At 44.9% G+C, this 19,212-nt stretch overlaps 1 protein-coding gene across 1 annotated transcript in view; it reads left to right on the plus strand.

Annotated features, from left to right (window-relative positions):
* The window catches only part of scrib (scribble planar cell polarity protein), an 84,879-nt gene that overhangs the window by 45,458 nt on the left and 20,209 nt on the right, over nucleotides 1–19,212 (plus strand). Inside the window, exons 12-27 of the mRNA XM_083995789.1 lie at nucleotides 139–266; nucleotides 517–642; nucleotides 801–986; nucleotides 1,625–1,981; nucleotides 7,614–7,703; nucleotides 7,790–7,867; nucleotides 7,981–8,301; nucleotides 10,673–10,753; nucleotides 13,160–13,408; nucleotides 13,854–13,964; nucleotides 14,662–14,955; nucleotides 15,227–15,415; nucleotides 15,921–16,040; nucleotides 16,638–16,694; nucleotides 17,265–17,321; nucleotides 18,248–18,328. Coding sequence (XP_083851915.1) covers nucleotides 139–266; nucleotides 517–642; nucleotides 801–986; nucleotides 1,625–1,981; nucleotides 7,614–7,703; nucleotides 7,790–7,867; nucleotides 7,981–8,301; nucleotides 10,673–10,753; nucleotides 13,160–13,408; nucleotides 13,854–13,964; nucleotides 14,662–14,955; nucleotides 15,227–15,415; nucleotides 15,921–16,040; nucleotides 16,638–16,694; nucleotides 17,265–17,321; nucleotides 18,248–18,328 — 2,525 coding nt within the window. The remainder of the gene's footprint in view (nucleotides 1–138; nucleotides 267–516; nucleotides 643–800; nucleotides 987–1,624; nucleotides 1,982–7,613; nucleotides 7,704–7,789; nucleotides 7,868–7,980; nucleotides 8,302–10,672; nucleotides 10,754–13,159; nucleotides 13,409–13,853; nucleotides 13,965–14,661; nucleotides 14,956–15,226; nucleotides 15,416–15,920; nucleotides 16,041–16,637; nucleotides 16,695–17,264; nucleotides 17,322–18,247; nucleotides 18,329–19,212) is intronic.

Genomic DNA, 19,212 nt, shown 5'->3' on the forward strand with positions numbered 1-19,212 from the left:
TGTGAAGTTGGAACTCTTTTGTTAGGGTGAGGATTTTTCAATGGACACATGGGGAATTTAGCTCACATGAGTCAACTAGTTATAGCGTAGTTGTGAAATTTGTTTGACGATCTCCTCTGTCTGCTGGGTTTTCCACAGAGAACCTGCTACAGAACAGCGTGGACGACAGCTGGACCGACAGCAACCTGAACCGCGTCTCAGTCATTCAGTTCCAGGAGGAGACCAAGGCTGAGGAGGAGGATGACGAGGCTGCAGCGGAGCGCAGGGTGAGGAAGCTCCGTCCTCCTGTTGACAGAGTTCTTTATGTTTCGTCCCATTACTTTGAATCATGATACGGTGTATATCTGTCATTGAGTTACTTATAACTGTACTGTAGTGCTGAAAATGCCCCCCCCCCCAAAATCTGTGCTTGATCAAGGTTATTACTGTGGTAAATCTATTTTTAGTGGCTTCATACTGATTCTTTTTTTGCTGTTGTTGTCAAAAGCGGGTTTTAATCAGTTTTCTTTGCTGCAGGGTCTTCAGCGCAGAGCCACGCCGCACCCCAGTGAGCTGAAGGTGATGAAGAAGGTGATTGAAGAGAGGAGGAATGAGGCTTACACAACCAGGCCCGATGGAGAGGAAGAGTCCCCCGACCCACAGGTACCTCCAACATACTGTCATATGATGAATGTCAGGTCTGCAAGATGCTGTAGCGCAAAAACAAACTGCATTCTGAATAAAAAGACAGAATAAAGCAGAAATGTCGGAGTGCGACTGTGCTGTTGATAAACGACAAAAACCTGTGCTGCCGGTTTTAGGAGAAACGGCTCAGTGACCTCTCCAACCAGAGCCACGACTCGCAGGTGTCCAACAGCACGCTATCAGCCACCTCGCACGAGGGTCGACAGAATGTGACGGCCAACTCACAGAGGGAGGACCTGGTGGATGGCCACTCCCCTCAGGATGAGGAGGAGCTGGATGAGATGGAGGTTGAGTACATTGAGGTGAATATTCAATCAGCTCAGAATTTCTATTGGAGAATACCTTGATTAAAGGGATAGTTCAAAATTTGGCAAATTGACCCATTGCCATAATCTCTATAGTTTTAGGAGTAGGTTTGTTACCTTTAGTTGTCGGTGCAAGCTGTTTTTAGAACGGTGGAGCAGAGCCGCAAGCTGCTCAGAGCCGTTATTAGTCGTTCCATTATTATCTCATAGTGTGGTGAATGTGCAGGTCACAACTTGTCCACCAGAGTGTTGGATTGTGTATTTGATGAGTTTGATGAGGGAAACCAAGAAATCCCATTAGCCTCCGTAGAGTCAATTCAATTCAATTCAATTTATTTAAAGTGGGACAATGCGAGTTCATGAACGAAAACAAAATCGTAAACAAGCCGGATTGTAGCCACAGGCTAATTTCCATCCGCTGTCCCATACATAGATGTTCCCTGGTACAAAAGTAGCTCTGAGCAGCTAGCGGCTCTGCTCCACCGTTCTAAAAAATAGCTTGCACCGACAATTAAAGGTAACAAACCTATTGCTATGACTTTTGGCCAATTTCCCAAAATGTTGAACTATCCCTTTAAGCAAAACTCTCTTTAAACGATCAGTTTTTCCAAATTGTTCAATCTCCCCTTCTCCAGCCCACTGTGCACTTTGCCGAGGAGCCAATCATCCGCGGCGGGGACGAGGACGAGGAGGAGGACGGCGAGGACGGCGAGAGGAGCGACGAGGAAGACGAGAGGCCAGCCTTCCCCGCCGAGAAGCAGCGGCTGATCAGAAAGGACACGCCGCATTACAAGAAGCACTTCAAGATCACCAAGCTGCCCAAACCCGAGACGGTGGCCGCGCTGCTGCAGGGCTTCAGCCCCGACAGCCTCAACTCTCCCACACAGGCCGCCGAGGACGAGGAGGAAGAGCAGAGCATCGGCACGCCTCAGCAGCATCGCAGAGCGGACGAGCTGGACGACAGCCGGCAACAGAACAACAGTCAAGTGAAGGTAAAGGAGAGACCCCAGCTGTGGCAGGATGCACTTCAGGACAGTGAATGGTAGCTGGGTGATAAGAGTTTCAAATTAAAAGTAGAAAAATGTTCATTTCTCACCTACATTTGTAAACGGATGTGATGTGAAAATCAAGCCTATATACAAGTTTAGAAGTTATATCACTGACACTTTATAATAAGTACACACTATTAAGCATTAATTAAGCATTAAAGGGATAGTAGCATTTTTTTTAAAGTGGGGTTGCATGATCTACAAATAGCCCCTAAGTACTTTAATTGCAGTAGAAGACTCTCTGCACTCCTCCCGTTAGCAACGCCAGCCCATAGCCCTGCCCAGAGATTTACAGCATACAGTGTTGTGAATGGACCCAAAGAAATGGCCTATTTTCACGGCCTAAAGAGATTTTACCTGAAAAAAAATACACAGTTCCATTGTTCGCTATAATATAATTTTTTCCAGCCCCTCAAAGTACAGGAAAAACACAGTTTTTATTTGGAGCTAACCAACTGCTGATCGGTGGGCGCTAACCCTGGGCGGAGGGATACGTGAGTTTGTTAGGTCCAAATAAAAACTGCGTCCTTCCTGCACCTTGAAGGGCTGGAAAAAATTATATTATAGCGAACAATGGAACTGTGTATTTTTTTGTCAGATAAAACCTCTTTAGGCTGCGAAAATAGGCCGTTTCTTTGGGTCTGTTCACAACACTGTATGTTGTAAATCTCTGGGCAGGGCTATGGGCTGGCGTTGCTAACGGGAGGAGTGCAGAGAGTCTTCTACTGCAATTAAAGTACTTAGGGGCTATTTGTAGATCATACAACCACTTTATAAAAATGCTACTATCCCTTTAATAAACACTGAATTCTTCGTTTATAACGCATGAATTCTCATTAGTATGTAGTTTATAAACACAGTTAGTGCTTATCAATGATGAGTAAAACATTTTTAACTGTGTTTATAAACTACATACTAATGAGTATTCATGTGTTATAAATGATGAATAGTGTGGACGTATTATAAAGTGTTACCGTTATATCATAGATGTAAAACACAGCAAATCAATTTATTAGCTCATGTTATGCTTCAGTTTTTATTTCCAGTATGTTGTAAAAATATATTTAAATTGAATATATTTGGCTTGCTCATTGCCTCTATGCAAACAGTCCCACTGTGTGCATAGACTGCTTACCACCTTGCAAGTTGCATTCAGTTTGGAGTGGTCTGCTAGCACTAATGAAGGATGTGGCACTGCATGCAGGGTCATTGTGGAAGTAGACACGTCCACCTTTGTGCTGTAAATATAGGGGATTTTTTTTTTTTTTTCTCCTTCACCGCCCAGGAGTTGATTTTGTGGTCTATCCACAAACTCGGCAAAGTTCTCGGCTCGGAATGGCTCCTCAGACTTTTGCTTTCTCTTTGCTCTGTCTCGCAAAGACAAGATGTGAAAACCTACAGTACCCACCGACAAACACTCCACACGAACCCGACAACAACGTTTAAACAGATTTACGACACATTGTCTCAGTCTGAGGGAAAAGATCAGAGAAGTCGCATTTAAAATGTTCCTGTTTCCACACAACATGGCACCTTGATCTTTTGTTTACACGTAGATAACACGCCAGATATGAGCACCAGCAGCTGCCGGCTGAGTTCAGCCCCTTTCGCTCAACAACACTAGCCCAATTCAGCACTAAGCTTCTCATCATATTATCAGCCATCTCCTGATTTAATTGAATAATTACATTTTCACACTCTGCTTTTATAACACTGTGCGTGCCTGTTTGTGTGAATGGAGTGAGTGGAGTCTGCTCAAGAAAATCAATCCCCTTATCGATCAGTAGTATTTTGGGGAAACTTAGATGAGATCTGTTGATTTTTATCGTGCTAATTCAGAAATCTTTTTATTTATTTTTGTAACTTTGATCAGACATCATCATCTCACCGAATCTGTTTTGTTTTTATTTATGGATGTGGGTCTGTTTGTGTGGTCGACTTCAGACCAACCAGAACATGTATCGGCAGAGCTGGAATGTGAGATCAAACGAGCCTTGTTTGTGTCATATGGTAATGATCTTTTAGGGAATGTTTAAATGATTATAGATGACAGACCGAGATTCTAGCAAATCAAATTCAGCAAGACCGATTTCTTAATAATTTGACCTATTTTCCTCATTTTCTTGAACTTTGTGTAAGAAAACTTTTGCAAAGCTGTCTTAGATTTTATTTTTTTTAAGGCTGAAATGTTCTATAACATCTTGCAGTCCTTTTACATAAGTAGGCCTGTTGTCTAAATGAAGCCTTGCTCCTGGAGGAAGCTGCTATTTGTGGTGTGGAGGCCGGGCTTCTTCTTGGTTTGGGAGCTTCTGCCTTCTTTGTCCGCTCTCTCTACACTTGTGTGTTTTTGCACTGTAGCTCAGCTCCTTGGTCTTGTCTTTCCATCTCTGCCTGTATTTTGCTTCTGGTGGCTGGGGAGTGAGTGTGGGATCCCTTCTGCTTCAAGGTGATCCGACTGCGAAGCCCCCCACAGCCTGCAAGCAGACAGTGGAGTGTTTGGTGCGAGTGGTGAAGTTGATGGAAGGCGTGAGATAGTGTTTTTTTGTTTTTGTTTTTTGTTTTCCTTTTGAGCGCGTGTGAGCGTATTTTTATTTTGGCCTGACTAATCCGCATGCCTCTCGCTGGTTCCTGTCCTAACAGGGGGTGTCATTTGATCAAGTCAATAATCTGCTGATTGAACCTGCTCGAATTGAGGAGGAAGAGGTCTGTACCTACTCTTTCCCGTCCACTCTGTTCTTCTGTGTCCCTCACTCACCCACTCATTCACCCACCTGCTCTGGGAGGTGGAGAAAATACCCTCAGGAATCCATGGTTAATCCAAGCCAATCACTAGGGACCCCCTAATCACAACTCATGTATGGGCAGTGTGGCACAACCTGGGTATATGAAAAGAAAAAATGACAGCTGGCGTGTTTTATTGAAATGTATATTTTCTCCACTGGACAGCAGGAGCTCAAGTACAAACACTGTGGACTCAAAACTGCAATCTTACATTTTTTTTCATGGTCAGTGTTTTGCAATGCATCCTGGGACAGTGAATGAAATATTTTCTTTGCCTCAGTAGTATCAGTGCTTCTAATGAGGGTCTGCTATTAGCACAGCTCATATCCCACAGAAAACAACATCATTACTGTCCACTAGTTTTCTATCAGTTCTCTTTTGCTTCTAAATAATTAGGTCATGTGCAGAAAACAAGAAGTTACAGTTTTCTATCTTTGAATAGATAAACGTAACATGTTGTATAAGGCACATTTAAGGCCCTAAAATTTGTGTTAGTATCATGAAAGGTTAAAGTAATCCTGAATTAATGATCAATTAATCACAGTCAAGATTTTGATCTATCACAGATGATTTGCAAAGGTGAAGAGACAGTATTTTTGCACTCCTGAGGCTTTTGTATTGGCTTGTTCCAAAGTTTCATTGACTGTAATTAAATGGAGTTTATTTCTCTTATGCTGTTCCTCCATTGTATCATTATCAACTGCAAAAGTAGTCCACCATATATTTTCCCCTACAGATGGTGAATGCTACTAATGACTAGATTTAAAAACAGCAACAACAAAGTGTCTGATGATGTTCAGAGATTACTCAGATTAGGATATAAGAGGAATAAGAGTCATTTTGTTCAAAGTTTCAGTTTATGTACAACATTGACAGGCAGATAGCACATTCAGTGATGTTAAATGGGTTAGTCCAATATCCAAATCGTAGCAAATCAGGCAGATGCACTGGTAAGTTGGGCTCAATTTGAAACTGTCTTTTGTAAGATTCAGTTATAAGAACAGGCCCAGAAACAACAGATTAGTCTTGTTTTTTGTTGAGCTGCCAAATATTCTTCATTTGTAACACCTGACCTTCCCAAACACTTGTCAGTTGACTAGGTGCCCACAGCTGTGTTGTCCATCTCTAGAACCATATCTTCAAAATGATTCCCATGTATCACAGTGTTGGACATGTGGACCTACCTTGTGTCTAAAATGCAGAGGATGCCTCTTCTTAACTGTAAAACAGCTGTATGAATCCATCGGGTCTCTCTGGTCCCTGGTTGTGCCACACTCCACCTCTCCTGTTCTTCCTCTGCTTCTGCTGCTTCGCTCCTCTTCATTTCCCTGTCCCTGCTGTGTTGCCCTGGAATGAATGGGCTGGTTACACTGTGATGACAAAGTCCATGTCACCTGCTTCCTCCAGGTGTTTTTTTTTTTTTTTTTTTTTGGATGCACAGGTTTACAGAGATGGTATGTCACTCAACTGCCAACGAGAAGAAGAGCTCCAGACGGACTAAGAAGCTTCTCAATAGCATGCTAATATAATAGATAAATGACATACTTGATATTTATTAACATATCTTTACCACATGTGGAAATTTGCTCTCATCTTTTTTTTTTTTTGCATGTTTTTGTTTGTAGCATTGTATATGATTTGTGTATGAATACTGTACACTCTGTGCTGTTGAGTCTTTATTAGGAAACATTGATTTTCACTGTTACAGAGCAGTTGAATGATACTGACTCATTACAAACACCACAACAGCCTCGAAATCCATCTCCACATCCAGGACAGCACACTCCTCCTCCTCCTCCTCCTCTCCTTCTCTGTTACTCTCCACATTTCCCATTTTCATTCCACCTTTCCCTCATTCGTCTCCTACTCCCTCCCCCTTTTTTGCATGGCTTGCACGTACACAGAATATACACAGTTTGTTATGACCTATTTAGCGTTTACCTGACATTTTAAAGTCCATTCATATGTTATTTACTTTGTGAAGTTTGGTTTGTGTAAAGGTCTAGCCTCTGAATCCACGTGAAGAAGGCCTCAGACAGTGTGTGTTTATTCACTTCATGTTAGAAGTCTCATGTCAAGCAGTTTGTGGTGAATGACTTAAATTTGGCTTCAACTTCACTTACAGAATGTCTCTCAGAAACTAAAGCATGAAATCATTCACCTGCTATTAAAATTGACATTAGGCTTTTAACAATTCACAGTGTCTCTCCATCTATTATACAAGATTGACGCCACCTTCTGGGGGAAAGAGGGAAATCACCCACATGAAAATGAATAGCAAAATGTTTAAAGGTGTTCAGAAAAGAAAATTGAATTTGAGCCCACTGTGGGTCTTAACATTAGTGTAATAACTCATCTATCAGACGATGTAGCCCAAACTTTGTGCAAAATTCTATTTTTGAGTAAATCCGGGATGAAAGTGGGGGAGTTTTTTTCTGCATTGGATAATGCAGGCGTGTGAATTATGCGTCACGTTGCTCACGATTCATCAGCCACTGATATTGGATCCATCATCTGTCAATCAAACGTCTGAGACACACACACACACACCGAGCTCGGTCTCACCCCAAACATTGAATATCCCGCCCGCTCGATAACGACCAATCAAATTTGTTTTCCTTACTCGGGTAAACTCGTAGAAGGAGGCGCGACAAACAGGACAAATTTCTCATTTCTGAACATCTTTAAAAAATTAAAAAACAAAAAGTGGGCTCATCTCCCTCTCAGTCTGTCCAGAGCTCAGTGGCAGCGTTTATCCAGTAGTTGTGCTGACTCCCCCCTCCTCAAATTGCAGCACACCCTGAACATCCTACGGCAAACAGGCGGCCTGGGTATCAGCATAGCTGGAGGGAAAGGCTCCACGCCTTACAAGGGAGATGATGAGGTGAGACCTCCACTGGAATATATATAAATATGTTCAATAGATCACAAAAATGTATACAGTAGATTCATGTTTCTGTTTGTCTCCAGGGAATCTTCATCTCCAGAGTATCTGAAGAGGGTCCTGCAGCCAGAGCAGGGGTCAAAGTGGGAGACAAACTCCTGGAGGTGAAGACACCGACGTTTCCTGTTCATCTTTTCTGCGTCGTCTTTAAAAGCCGCTTCATCTGCTTTTTAATGACACTATCCAGCATGTGAATCATTCTCAACATCCGTCTCAGGTGAACGGAGTGGACCTCCACGAAGCAGAACATCACACGGCGGTGGAAGCTCTCCGCAGCTCCGGCGCGTCGGTCTCCATGACGGTGCTGCGGGAGCACATGGTGGAGCCGGAGAACGCCATCACCACCACGCCGCTCAGGCCGGAGGACGACTACTTCCCCCGGGAGAGACGCAGCAGCGGCATCGCCTTCAACATGGAGCAGCAGAGTCCCAGCGGGCCCCGGCAACGGCTGTCCACCTGCCTGATCCGCAACGACAAGGGGCTCGGCTTCAGCATCGCGGGGGGAAAGGGCTCCACGCCGTACCGCACAGGAGACACGGTGAGACACACACACAGTCACCCAGACATTTGTAGTTATCTTTACCCACTTGTAACAAAAGGCAGGGACTCAAAATGAGATTACAACAGTTTTTACACCATTTGTGCTGTAAAGATTTTGAAGTATTGAGTAGAAGGTTCAGTCTCTTCAAGGGGAATTGCCGTTTTTTACAATCTGGACCTCAGTTATTTCTAGCATAAAATATGATCATTTACTCACCCAGATAACTTTGGTGTCATTACAAGTCGTTCTGACGAAATTAGATCCAGCCGAGAGCTGCGTTTATCCGTATAATGTGAGTCTACAGGGGAGTGCAATGCAGCCTCTAAATAACACATTATCTGCCGTGAAACTCGTTCATTTCACCAATATTTAGTTATGATACGCTAGTGCTATTCCCCTCTGAGTCCGGGGTGACCTGTTATCAACATCCGGGGTCTGTAGGTTGACCTACTGACCTCTGACCTGGATGATGTCATCTCCGACCGCTGCCCGGCTCATTCTGATAATAATCATTCCGCTTCGGCATTCAGGTCCATTTTTAGCACAACTAGCCGGAGCTTTAGTGAGTCCAGGTTGCAGAGAGGAAGCCTGTGGAAGCTGAACTTCATCCAGTTCAGAAACGCGCAGAAACAAACCGTAGCATTAGCTTTTGCAGTAGCAACAAGCTGCGCTGTGCAGCGCTCAGAGATGACATCATCCAGGTCAGAGGTCAGTAGGTCAACCTACAGACCCCGGATGTTGATAACAGCTAACCCCGGACTCAGAGGGGAATAGCACTAGTATATCATAACTAAATATTGGTGAAATGAACGAGTTTTGCGGCAGTTAATGTGTTATTTAGAGGCTGCATTCTGCTGCCCTGTAGACTCACATTATACGGATACGCAGCTCTTGGCTGGATCTAATTTCGTCGGAACGACTTGTAATGACACCAAAGTTATCTGGGTGAGTAAATGAAATAGAAAATAATTAATTAATAGAAATAAGGTCCAGATTGTAAAAAACAGCAATTTCCCTTTAACAACTACATATTTGAGAGCTTCCTCCCACTAAAGCACCTTGTATACATCATGGTGTCAGGTAGCATTGGATGTTATGGTTGCCATTTTAAATATACTTGTATCAGTTTGAGTGTTTCACTCTCTTGACATAGTGACAACATGATTACTTGAGGAATTGCCAACATAATTGACAGATCATTCAGCCATGAAAACAAAAGCTGTCTGCAGCCATAATTGAATTATGACCCAATCCTAGCATGACATTTACATGGAAATTGAAGCGGCACTGTCCTCTTTAAGCCCCCGGGCCCTGACAGTTTACATATTAATATTTAAAGCCTCCCATTCAAGTGCAAATCTGACAACTGCATCCAAGAGACGTGTGTAGTAGATTCAGATGGTTGATTCCAGTTCAGGGTGAAAGATGAAACCAAGAAAAAACATCTGAAGTTCCAGACACAATCTCTCAGGCTTTTTACCAAAGGGCCTATTTATAACGGGTTTGGTCTGGAAGTTGGGAAGTTAGGTCACAAAGTGTTTGCAGTAACTGTCTCAGCCACAGGGAGCTGCGTTTACAGTCGTCACCAGGGAGACGGAGATATGAATAGCCGGCCTTGACACCTGATAGGTTCACTGTAATTGGGCGGTGTGAGGTGTATATTTGGGCCAGCGCAGTACTACATCGCAACACATGCAGCTCCCCGAGCCCACCAAAAGGAAAGGACTCATAAACTAGTGATTGAGGCGGGTGACACGTCTGAGCGTAAGTCTAAAAGCTTTTTGAACCGGACGCAGCGACTGGGTTTGTTTGTTATTTGGTGCGTTAGACTTTGCTCCTGCATGTTTTGGCACAAAGTGTTTCGGTGTTGAACACAGCTCGTTTTTGATTGGTTAAACAAATTGTGCAATTTGTCTGTGCAAAGTGGGGCACCGGGGTTCAACAGGGGTTCAGGTTTTTAATGAGTCCAAAATACTAAGCTGGTTGTCAGTTGTTATGTGTCTGTGCAGGTTTGTTTGTTGTGTGTGCAACTTTATGTCAAAATGTGTTGATGTATCTGATCATTTCCTTTGTAAAACCTGGGAGCAGTAATGAATAAAGGACTCTAATCTCTATTTTTGGCCCCTCACTGTGAGGTACCTCATGCTGACTGAATGGTAACTCAGTCAGCATGAGGCTCACAGTGAGGACCCCTACCCATCATTACACTGCAGCCTGTTGCACCAGACCACGTCTAATTAACAACATCTGTCTTACCTGTAGCGTTGCTTCGTCTCAGCGTGGAGGAGCTCATCTTGGAGCTCCGTTCTCCACAGTCGTCCGTCAAAGTGTCATCAACTGTGTTGCTTTTGTCTGTTTTGTTTCATAGGGAATCTACATCTCTCGCATCGCCGAGGGCGGAGCGGCGCACAGAGACAGCACACTGCGCGTAGGCGACAGGGTGATCTCCGTGAGTACTATCATCACCCTCACATCTTCACCACGACCTGATAGATCACAGGGAGATAAGTAGTGAAATGTTTCCTCTACACTGTTTCCACACAGAATTTGTCATTGTCCACTTCCACATTTGAATCCAGTTCAAGTTTATGAATGGATACTGGGATGGAGAATGGGTCTAAGTGTAAAGGAAACATTTGTCTTTGACTTCTCTTTGTGTTTTTTATTATTTTCATGAATTGTGTACCTGTATCCACTGTGTTCACTGCTTTCATCTCTCAAGTTCACTCTGGTCCTATCTGAGATAGAGCAGACTAACCTGGTCACCACATCCAGAGAATTAACTCATCAGACTTTGCACTCATGCATCAAATCCATCATCCTCACACTAATCTCTCCTCAGATTCATACTCTGTATCTTGTTTGGTTAAGTAGTGCTGTCTTTAGGTTTTCTGTGTTGCACCTCCTCCTGTGTTTTCTCTGCTGATCAAACTCCGAGCTTGGCTTTGCCGTCCTGTATCTGTCAGTCTGCCGGTCCCTCTTGTGCTGCATGTTTTTCTCCATTAGTGTCACTCACTATTATTCTAAATCCACCCCAGTACGCTGAACGAGACACTGCTCCTTTTGAAAACCTAACTCTGCTTTCTCCCTGGGTTCACTCTCCTCTTTCCTCCGGCAGTTTCTTCTTTTGTCTTTTTCTTCTCCGTGTCTTTTTGTAGTGTGCCTCTCTCCCTCTCTCCCTCTGCATGCTCACTAATGCATTAAAGTCCATCTCCTCACCTACTTGGTGGTGGGAGATGGTGTTGGGGTGGAGTGGGCTGAGGCCTGCCGGGCCGCTGCCGTGGCAGTCACTTGTTACCATGGCGGCGGCTGCGGCAGCAAATCAGCCGACGGTAAGAGCTGGTACTGTCGCGTCAGTGCTGACCTCTGCTTGTCACTGAGGACCAGATTTGTACAGTTTTTATGATAGTGCATGCCTTAAAGCCGCCCCTTCGTCTAGCTCTGTAACACAACTAATGACTGAATATTTTCATCATAACAAAGTAACAGATGTCTGAGGCTTGCCTTCGTTGACTTAGGACCTAACCTTTTGGACAAACTCACTGCCACTTGTGTTTTAAATAAACAAAGGCAAGAAAGAGCAGGAAAATGTTGAACTACATTTAAAGAGATACGCCAACTTTTTTTGCCTCCTCACTCCCAAGTCCATGGCAAGCAGATAGACACCATCCTTACAACGGTGCGTGCAGTAACAAGGGAGATACGGTCGGGCAGATCTGCGCACCGCTAATTAGCTTAGCTCAAACACTGGAAGTGTATAGGTAGTGTTAGCCTGGCTCCACCTAAAGTCATCAGAGAAACTCTTCAGCAACTCTAAACGGAAACCGGCGGGCTGATCTTCGTCTCAGAGCTGACAAAACTCTCCGGTAAGGCATCTTGAGCGGTCAAATGCCGGTAACGGGACCAGATCGGTCAAAACGGAGGGTTCAAGCAGAGACAGTTCATTTTGGTTCAAGCTAGCTACATGGAGGGTAGGTTAGCTTCCTATTTCAAAGTAAAAGCACAAATTCTATCGTCATGGTTTTCTGTATGTAAAGGGCAACGGGTGTTTTATTTTGTGAAAGTAACCGGAAGTGTGTTGATCACAACAGCTAGCTTGAGTAGCGCCGAATTCGTCCGAACAAAATTGTGAACAGCTGGTATTTAGACAAATTAACGACACACTGCTGATCTAAACGGCTACTTTCTCACCTAAACATGTTTGAAATGTCGATAAAGTGATATATTTACAGAGTTTAGAGCTAAAATGAAATCAGCTTCTGACTGCTGATTTCGGCTCGGGTAGGAGGCAGGCTAACACTACCCATACACTTCCAGCATTTGAGCTAAGCTAATTAGCGGTGCGCAGCTCTGCCCGTATCTCCCTTGTTACTGCACGCACAGTCGAAAGGATGGTGTCTATCTGCTTGTCATTGACTCGGGAGTGGGCCAAGACACGAAAAAAAAAATGTTGGCGTATCCCTTTAAAAGATGGCAGAACAAGCATTATTATCCAGACTTTAGGGGATTTCTTGGATTTGTTTGGGAACTAGCTTTGCCTGCTCGTAGCCTCTCTTAGGGAACCTCTAGCAGCTTCAGTTGCCTGCAGCAGCCCGCTGTTTCCCCTGCTCCCTCCTCTTCTCTGCCTGTTCCTGTTGCTCTATGTAGGTGTCGGGCTCCTCTTCAACATAACAGTACTCACGTTGGTGCACTCACAAAACTTCAGTCACTTAAAATCTCGATGTTATCGATGTTACAAAAAGTCTTGAGACGTAGTTTTGAGAGATGAGATGCAGCTGTCACTCAGAGCGTCCTGGTGGGCTGACCTCCCCCCGCCTCATCCCTCCCTCCGTGGTTGGTTTTACTGTCAATCCAGATCAATGGTGTAGACATGACAGAGGCCAGGCATGACCAGGCAGTAGCGCTCCTTACCGGCACCTCCCCCACCATCGCCCTCCTAGTCGAGAGGGACCTGAATGCACCAGGGGGCTCTCCGGGTCAATCCCGGGCACGCGCCCACTCCCCCCCACCCCCAGAACCCTCAGACTCTCCAGACCAGGACGAGGAGAGCCTCTCCCTACATGGGAACCACCTGACTCGGATGGAGGACGAGTATCCCATCGAGGTGAGAGCCTGAGAGCCTGAGAGCTGACTGCAGCTTTTATTGTTAAATGGCTTTTTAGTTTCATTAGACCATGCTTGTAGAATCACTCTCTGTTAATGTTTGTCTATTTGGACCCCGACTCCAGTTTCAGAGGAGATGGTGCATGGTATGAAGGCTCAATCTAATTTCATGGTGTATTTCAGATTGTAGCCTGGCAATACCAACAGTATCATCCCCAACAAGTCCATAATGCAGAGAGATTACTGCGTAGAGCTGTCAAGGCCCCACAGTAGAAACTGGTTGTTTTGCATCTGTTACAGAAGTAGATCAATGGAGACATCATCACTGTTAAAAACAAGAAGGCCTTCTCATGAGTTTCAGTCGGCTTTCTGCAGTAGAATTTAATCTATTTGCATTTTTAAAAACTAATTTTTTTACCTAAGTTTTCCTGCCTCCATCCTAACAGGAAGTGATCCTGGTGAAGTCGGGCGGCCCTCTTGGCTTGAGCATTGTGGGAGGCAGCGATCACGCCAGCCACCCATTTGGCATCAATGAGCCTGGAGTTTTTATCTCAAAGGTATTATTAGAAAAGAAAAGCAAGAAAAGCTCCTGTTTCCCAGATGTTTCCTTTCTTAAAGGGATAGTTGAACATTTTGGCAAATTGGCCCATTGCCATAATCCCTTTAGTTTTAGGAGTAGGTTCATTACCTTTAATTCACGGTGTGAGCTATTTTTAGAATGGCAGAGCAGAGCCGCGAGCTGCTAAGCGCTACAGGCTCATGGGATTTCTTGGTTTCCCTCATCAAACTCATCAAATACACAATCCAACAACTCCAAAACGCTCTGTTGGACAAGTTGTGACCTGCACATTCACCACGCTATGAGATAATAACAGAACGTTACAAGACAGAGTTGTTTTAGAGGTAAATACAGAGACTGCTTGTGGAAAAACTGTCCCTGAAGGAAACGCGCATCAGCTGATTTGCATGAATTTACCTCTAAAACAACTCCGTCTCGTAACGTTCTGTTATTATCTCATAGCGTGGTGAATGTGCAGGTCACAACTTGTCCACCAGAGCGTTTTGGAGTTGTTGGATTGTGTATTTGATGAGTTTGATGAGAGAAACCAAGAAATCCCATTAGCCTCCGTAGCGTAGCTACGCAATGGGCCAAAAATTTGCCAAAAATGTTGAACTATCCCTTTAAATAAACAGTATCATTTCCACCATAACCCTGGTTCGCCTCTCACCCTCTGTGCTGGAACTCACCATCAGGTGATCCCTCACGGTCTGGCGTGTGAAAGTGGACTCCGCGTCGGGGACCGAATCTTAGAGGTGAACGCCATCGACCTGCGCCACGCCACTCACCAGGAGGCCGTGCGAGCGCTGCTGGCCAACAAGCAGGAGATCCGTATGTTGGTGCGGAGGGATCCGTCACCGCCCGGGATGCAGGAGATAATCATCCAGAAGCAGCCGGGGGAGAAGCTTGGCATCAGCATTCGAGGAGGGGCTAAAGGGCACGCTGGAAACCCCTTCGACGCCACGGATGAGGGGATCTTTATCTCGAAGGTACTGCAGATTTAAACTTTGCATTGCTTTGTTAAACACTGAGAGCCTTTTTGACCACATTTGAAACAAATAAATTCCACCTTTTTTTTAAATCTCTAACTAGACCAGGTCAACAGGATGTTTAATTGAGCCACTAACCTACTGAGAGATTGTTATTTTGAGGCTTGGTTGTCAACTAAAAGAGAATAAATCCAGAAAAATGGTCAGCAGTCTCATGAGTCACACCCGGTGTTAAACTACCCGTTGATTATTGGTCGATGTCACCCAACAGGTGAGTTCAACCGGAGCGGCGGCGAGAGACGGCCGACTGCAGGTCGGCATGAGGATCCTGGAGGTGAACAACCACAGCCTGCTGGGGATGACGCACACCGAGGCGGTGCGAGTGCTTCGAGCTGTGGGAGACTCTCTGGTGATGCTGGTGTGCGACGGTTTCGACCCACAAAAAGTTGCTGCTGTGGAGGTGAGACCCCGCGAGGAGAGAGATTTGGACCAAATGTTCTTTTCACGTTCAGAGACACTAACAGGAAACAACTCTTTACTGTTTATCGCACCTTGAGTAACGTCTAATAAAGTGTTGTTTTTAAGACTGCAGCTATATTTTCTCACCATTGTTTAATCTGCCAATAACTTTTTTCATCAATTGCTTAAATACCAAGACTACATAATGTTAGAAAGGAGGCAAAGCACTGATTGAAACTTTCTCAGGTGACAAACTCACCTTTTTTTAACTCAACCCAAAGTCCAAAATCTAAAAATACTGAGTCTACAATGATATGACAAAACATTTTACAAGCTAGAACCAGGGAATATTTGGTTTGTCATCACTCCTTTTACTTGACAAATTAACTGAATTCAGTTAAAAAAAAATTTTTAAGTACAAGTTTAACTTGCTGTTTTGATGCTGAACCAATTCTTCAAAGTTCAATTGAAATGATTTTAACAAAACTGTTTGGGTTCATTTCCAGGCATCTCCCGGCATCATTGCCAACCCGTTTGCAACAGGCATCGTACGTAAGAACAGTATGGAGAGCATCTCATCTATAGACCGAGACCTGAGCCCAGAGGAGATGGAAATCATGCAGAAGGTAAAATAGAGATTATGCACTTATTATTACATAAAAATAAATAAAGTTTGGCACTATCTGCCTACAAAGCTCACTGAGGACACTGCTAATGTTCCTCCGAGCTGACCCCGGAGCAGTGCAGAGCTCCGGTTGGTGCACCAGGAGCCACAGCACAGTTTCGTATCATCCAAATGCCATTCAAGTCGACACATGAATCAAACGTTTTGTTCAGCGATTCCCTTGCACCACCACTGTGCTTCCACAGCAGTTTGGCGTTAGCAGGTGGAGGCGAGTGACTCACTCCAACCGTGCGCACCACACACACCCATCCCTCCACCAGGGCAGCCAGAAAGCGCCAGCACAGTTGTTTATTTTGCCCAGATTAGCTTTTGGGAGGCTGCCCGCACTAAAGGAATGTGGCGGCCTGTTAGTTTATTCAATACCAGTTTTTGTTGTTCCCCTGCACACTTCAGTTGGGAGGCGTCGGCCCTCTAACCCCCATCAGAGCGCACACATGTAACTTACTGCATTTTCAGTGGTTTTCCAGATTCAGATTAACAGGATGAATAGTGCTGGTTTACTGGGATTGTAAGGATCTTAAATCTCACTGTTCTCCAGGAATCAGAGATGGTGAGAGAGACGTCACAGTGGGAGCGAGAAGAGATGGAGAAAGTGGTAAGTGAACGTGAAAATTCATTACTGATGTGGGAAGGCGAGGGGTCATTTTAATTCTGTCAGTTCAGCAGTTACACGGCAATACAGAGAGAATTACAAAATCATTTTTTTGCAACAGCGTAGCTCAGTGAAATGCCAAACTCAGGCTCAGGTCTGTCTGTTATCGGGTGAATGAAGCTTCCCCTCTGCACCCTACTGTACGTGGGTGCTGTGTTTGACAGAACTATTCCTGCAATGTCCCGCCTTGCATGCTTTTTCTGCTCCCATAGCTAATGAATAGAGTACTTTTTTTTAATTTGTGTGGATTCTATCCTTTCTTTCCCCTCTTGTTTTTCTCTCACCTCTCCTTTACCTTTTGGTGTGTTTGGTGTGATCCGAAATCATCCAATCATCATCCCTCCATACCACCTCCTCTACTTTTTTATTTCCTCCTCTTCACCTCCTGTAACATTTCCTGAATCATCCTCCTCTTCCTCATTTCACCTCTCATTGCATCACCGTGTGGCTGTGTGGATGGGTGTCGTTTCCTTCTGTCCTCTTCCTCCTCCTCCCCTTCCTTTCTTGGTGAAGGAGCGAATGCGTTTGGAGCGTGAGGAGGCAACTCGCCTGCTAGAAGAGGAGACTGAGGTGAGACACTCCTCCACGGCAGCTCCCGTCTCCCGGCAGCTTCACCACAAACACCACAGAAGTGCTGCCTCAGGATTTTACCATGTTACTTACCCTGGATATTTTAGTTAGAATAGACTTTTGTTTCTTTAATAAATCCATCTCTTTTTTTTCTAAAACAATATTTTTGGGGCTTTTTTTGTCTATTTTTGGCTTTTCATGCCTTTATTAGATAGTACAGTTGAGAGAAACAGGAAATGGGGAGGAGAGAGAGGGGGGATGACATGCAGGAAAGGGCCGCCCCATGCGGGATTCGAACCAGGGCTGCCTGCAGCGAGGACTCCAACCTCAACACATTGGGCACCTGCTTAACCTCTTGTGCCACTTGGCGCCCCATTTTTGGGACTTTTTTGCCTTTAATTGACAGGTTAGCTGAGAGAGACAGGAAATGGGGGAATGACATGCAGCAAAGGGCCACCCGATCAGGATTCGAACCGGGGCCGGCTGCAGAGAGGACTGTAGCCTCTTCACATGGGACACCTGCTCAACCCACTGAGCTAAACGGCACCCCAATAAATCAGTCTGGAGCGTTATTCAGACTGGTTTAGTTTAACTGGAGAAGGATCTGAGTGTCTGTATAACAACCATAGACTCTTATAGGTTTCCATAGTGACAGAGATTAGTTGTGTTAATTTAAAGTCACAATCATGTATCCATATTAGTTTTAAGGCCGGACAACGATTCACTACCAACACATTACACATTTTCTCTAACTCTAACATTTTCTACATTTAACATCCAGCTGTGGCTCTTTACCGTCATAGCAACGGGTCTCTACACTTCCACACATGGCCTTTCCCACTTAAACTAATTCACTTTGAACGGGCGATTGTTTATTGGACCTCAGCCCAAACCTCATCTCACGTCTCTCTGTTTATTTCCTGTAGAACATTGGCACTGGACCTTTAAAACTTGACTACAAAACCCTGGCTGCTCTGCCCACCACCAGTCTGCAGAAAGTCAACAGGGTGAGTCACAGTGTCTCTGATCTCCAGCCTGAAGACAGTGGGTCAAGTCTTCACACAAACAATGAATAATGTCAGTGGTGTTTTTCAGTGCAGGCTTAAAGCCTCGTTTCCTTTGAGGTGTGAATTGGTTGTGTTTCTGTGTGGGACACGCTGGGAACGGCCCTCAAAGCTCAGAATAGACTTTGTCATGGAATCCCTCACGTTTATGTCTGAGGAAAACTCTTGAGAGACCCAGACCCAACCAGTTGGCGCTCCAGGAGCCGGAATGTCACCTCCCCCTCCACGTGTGTCACCCCCCGGCTAGTAACCACAAGCTCCAAGGCCAAACCCATCCAACATGACAGGTCATCCTGATGTAACTCTGGTCTACATTGATTAACAAGACCAGACGTGATCGACATGGATTGAAGAAATAACACGAAGACCATGGAAAAGTTTTGGGAAAAGCGCATGAAGACCAACTGTATGTGGAAAGAAATGACAGCGGAGGATGTGAAAAAGTACAAAAGAAGCAGGTTGACAGTACAAAGGAAGCGGGGGCCAGGGGCCAGGGGCCGGGCTCTGTCCCGGCTGATAAAAGAGTGTAAGAGTGAGGTGGCGAGAGGGGGAAGGGGACAGCTGCCCACTATCAAGCAGCCTGTCCCCTGCGATATTTTAAACCCGCATCTGGCTCAGAATTGGATGGAGTGTGTGTGTGTGTGTGGGTGTGGGTGGGGCAGCAGGCGGCGAGGGAGGGTGTGTGTCGAAGAGGAACAGGCCAGTGTCTCAGTTTGAGTTCTCAAAGTCCACAGAGGTGTGAGTTTGAGTGGACATACGGCGCTGTCCTGTTTCCGTCCCACAGTGAGTATAAAGCTGCTCAGTGGACTCAAGTCCACTGTTTCTAG

This window comes from Trachurus trachurus, assembly GCF_905171665.1.
Source record: "Trachurus trachurus genome assembly, chromosome: 20".
In the NCBI taxonomy this organism is placed as follows: domain Eukaryota; kingdom Metazoa; phylum Chordata; class Actinopteri; order Carangiformes; family Carangidae; genus Trachurus; species Trachurus trachurus.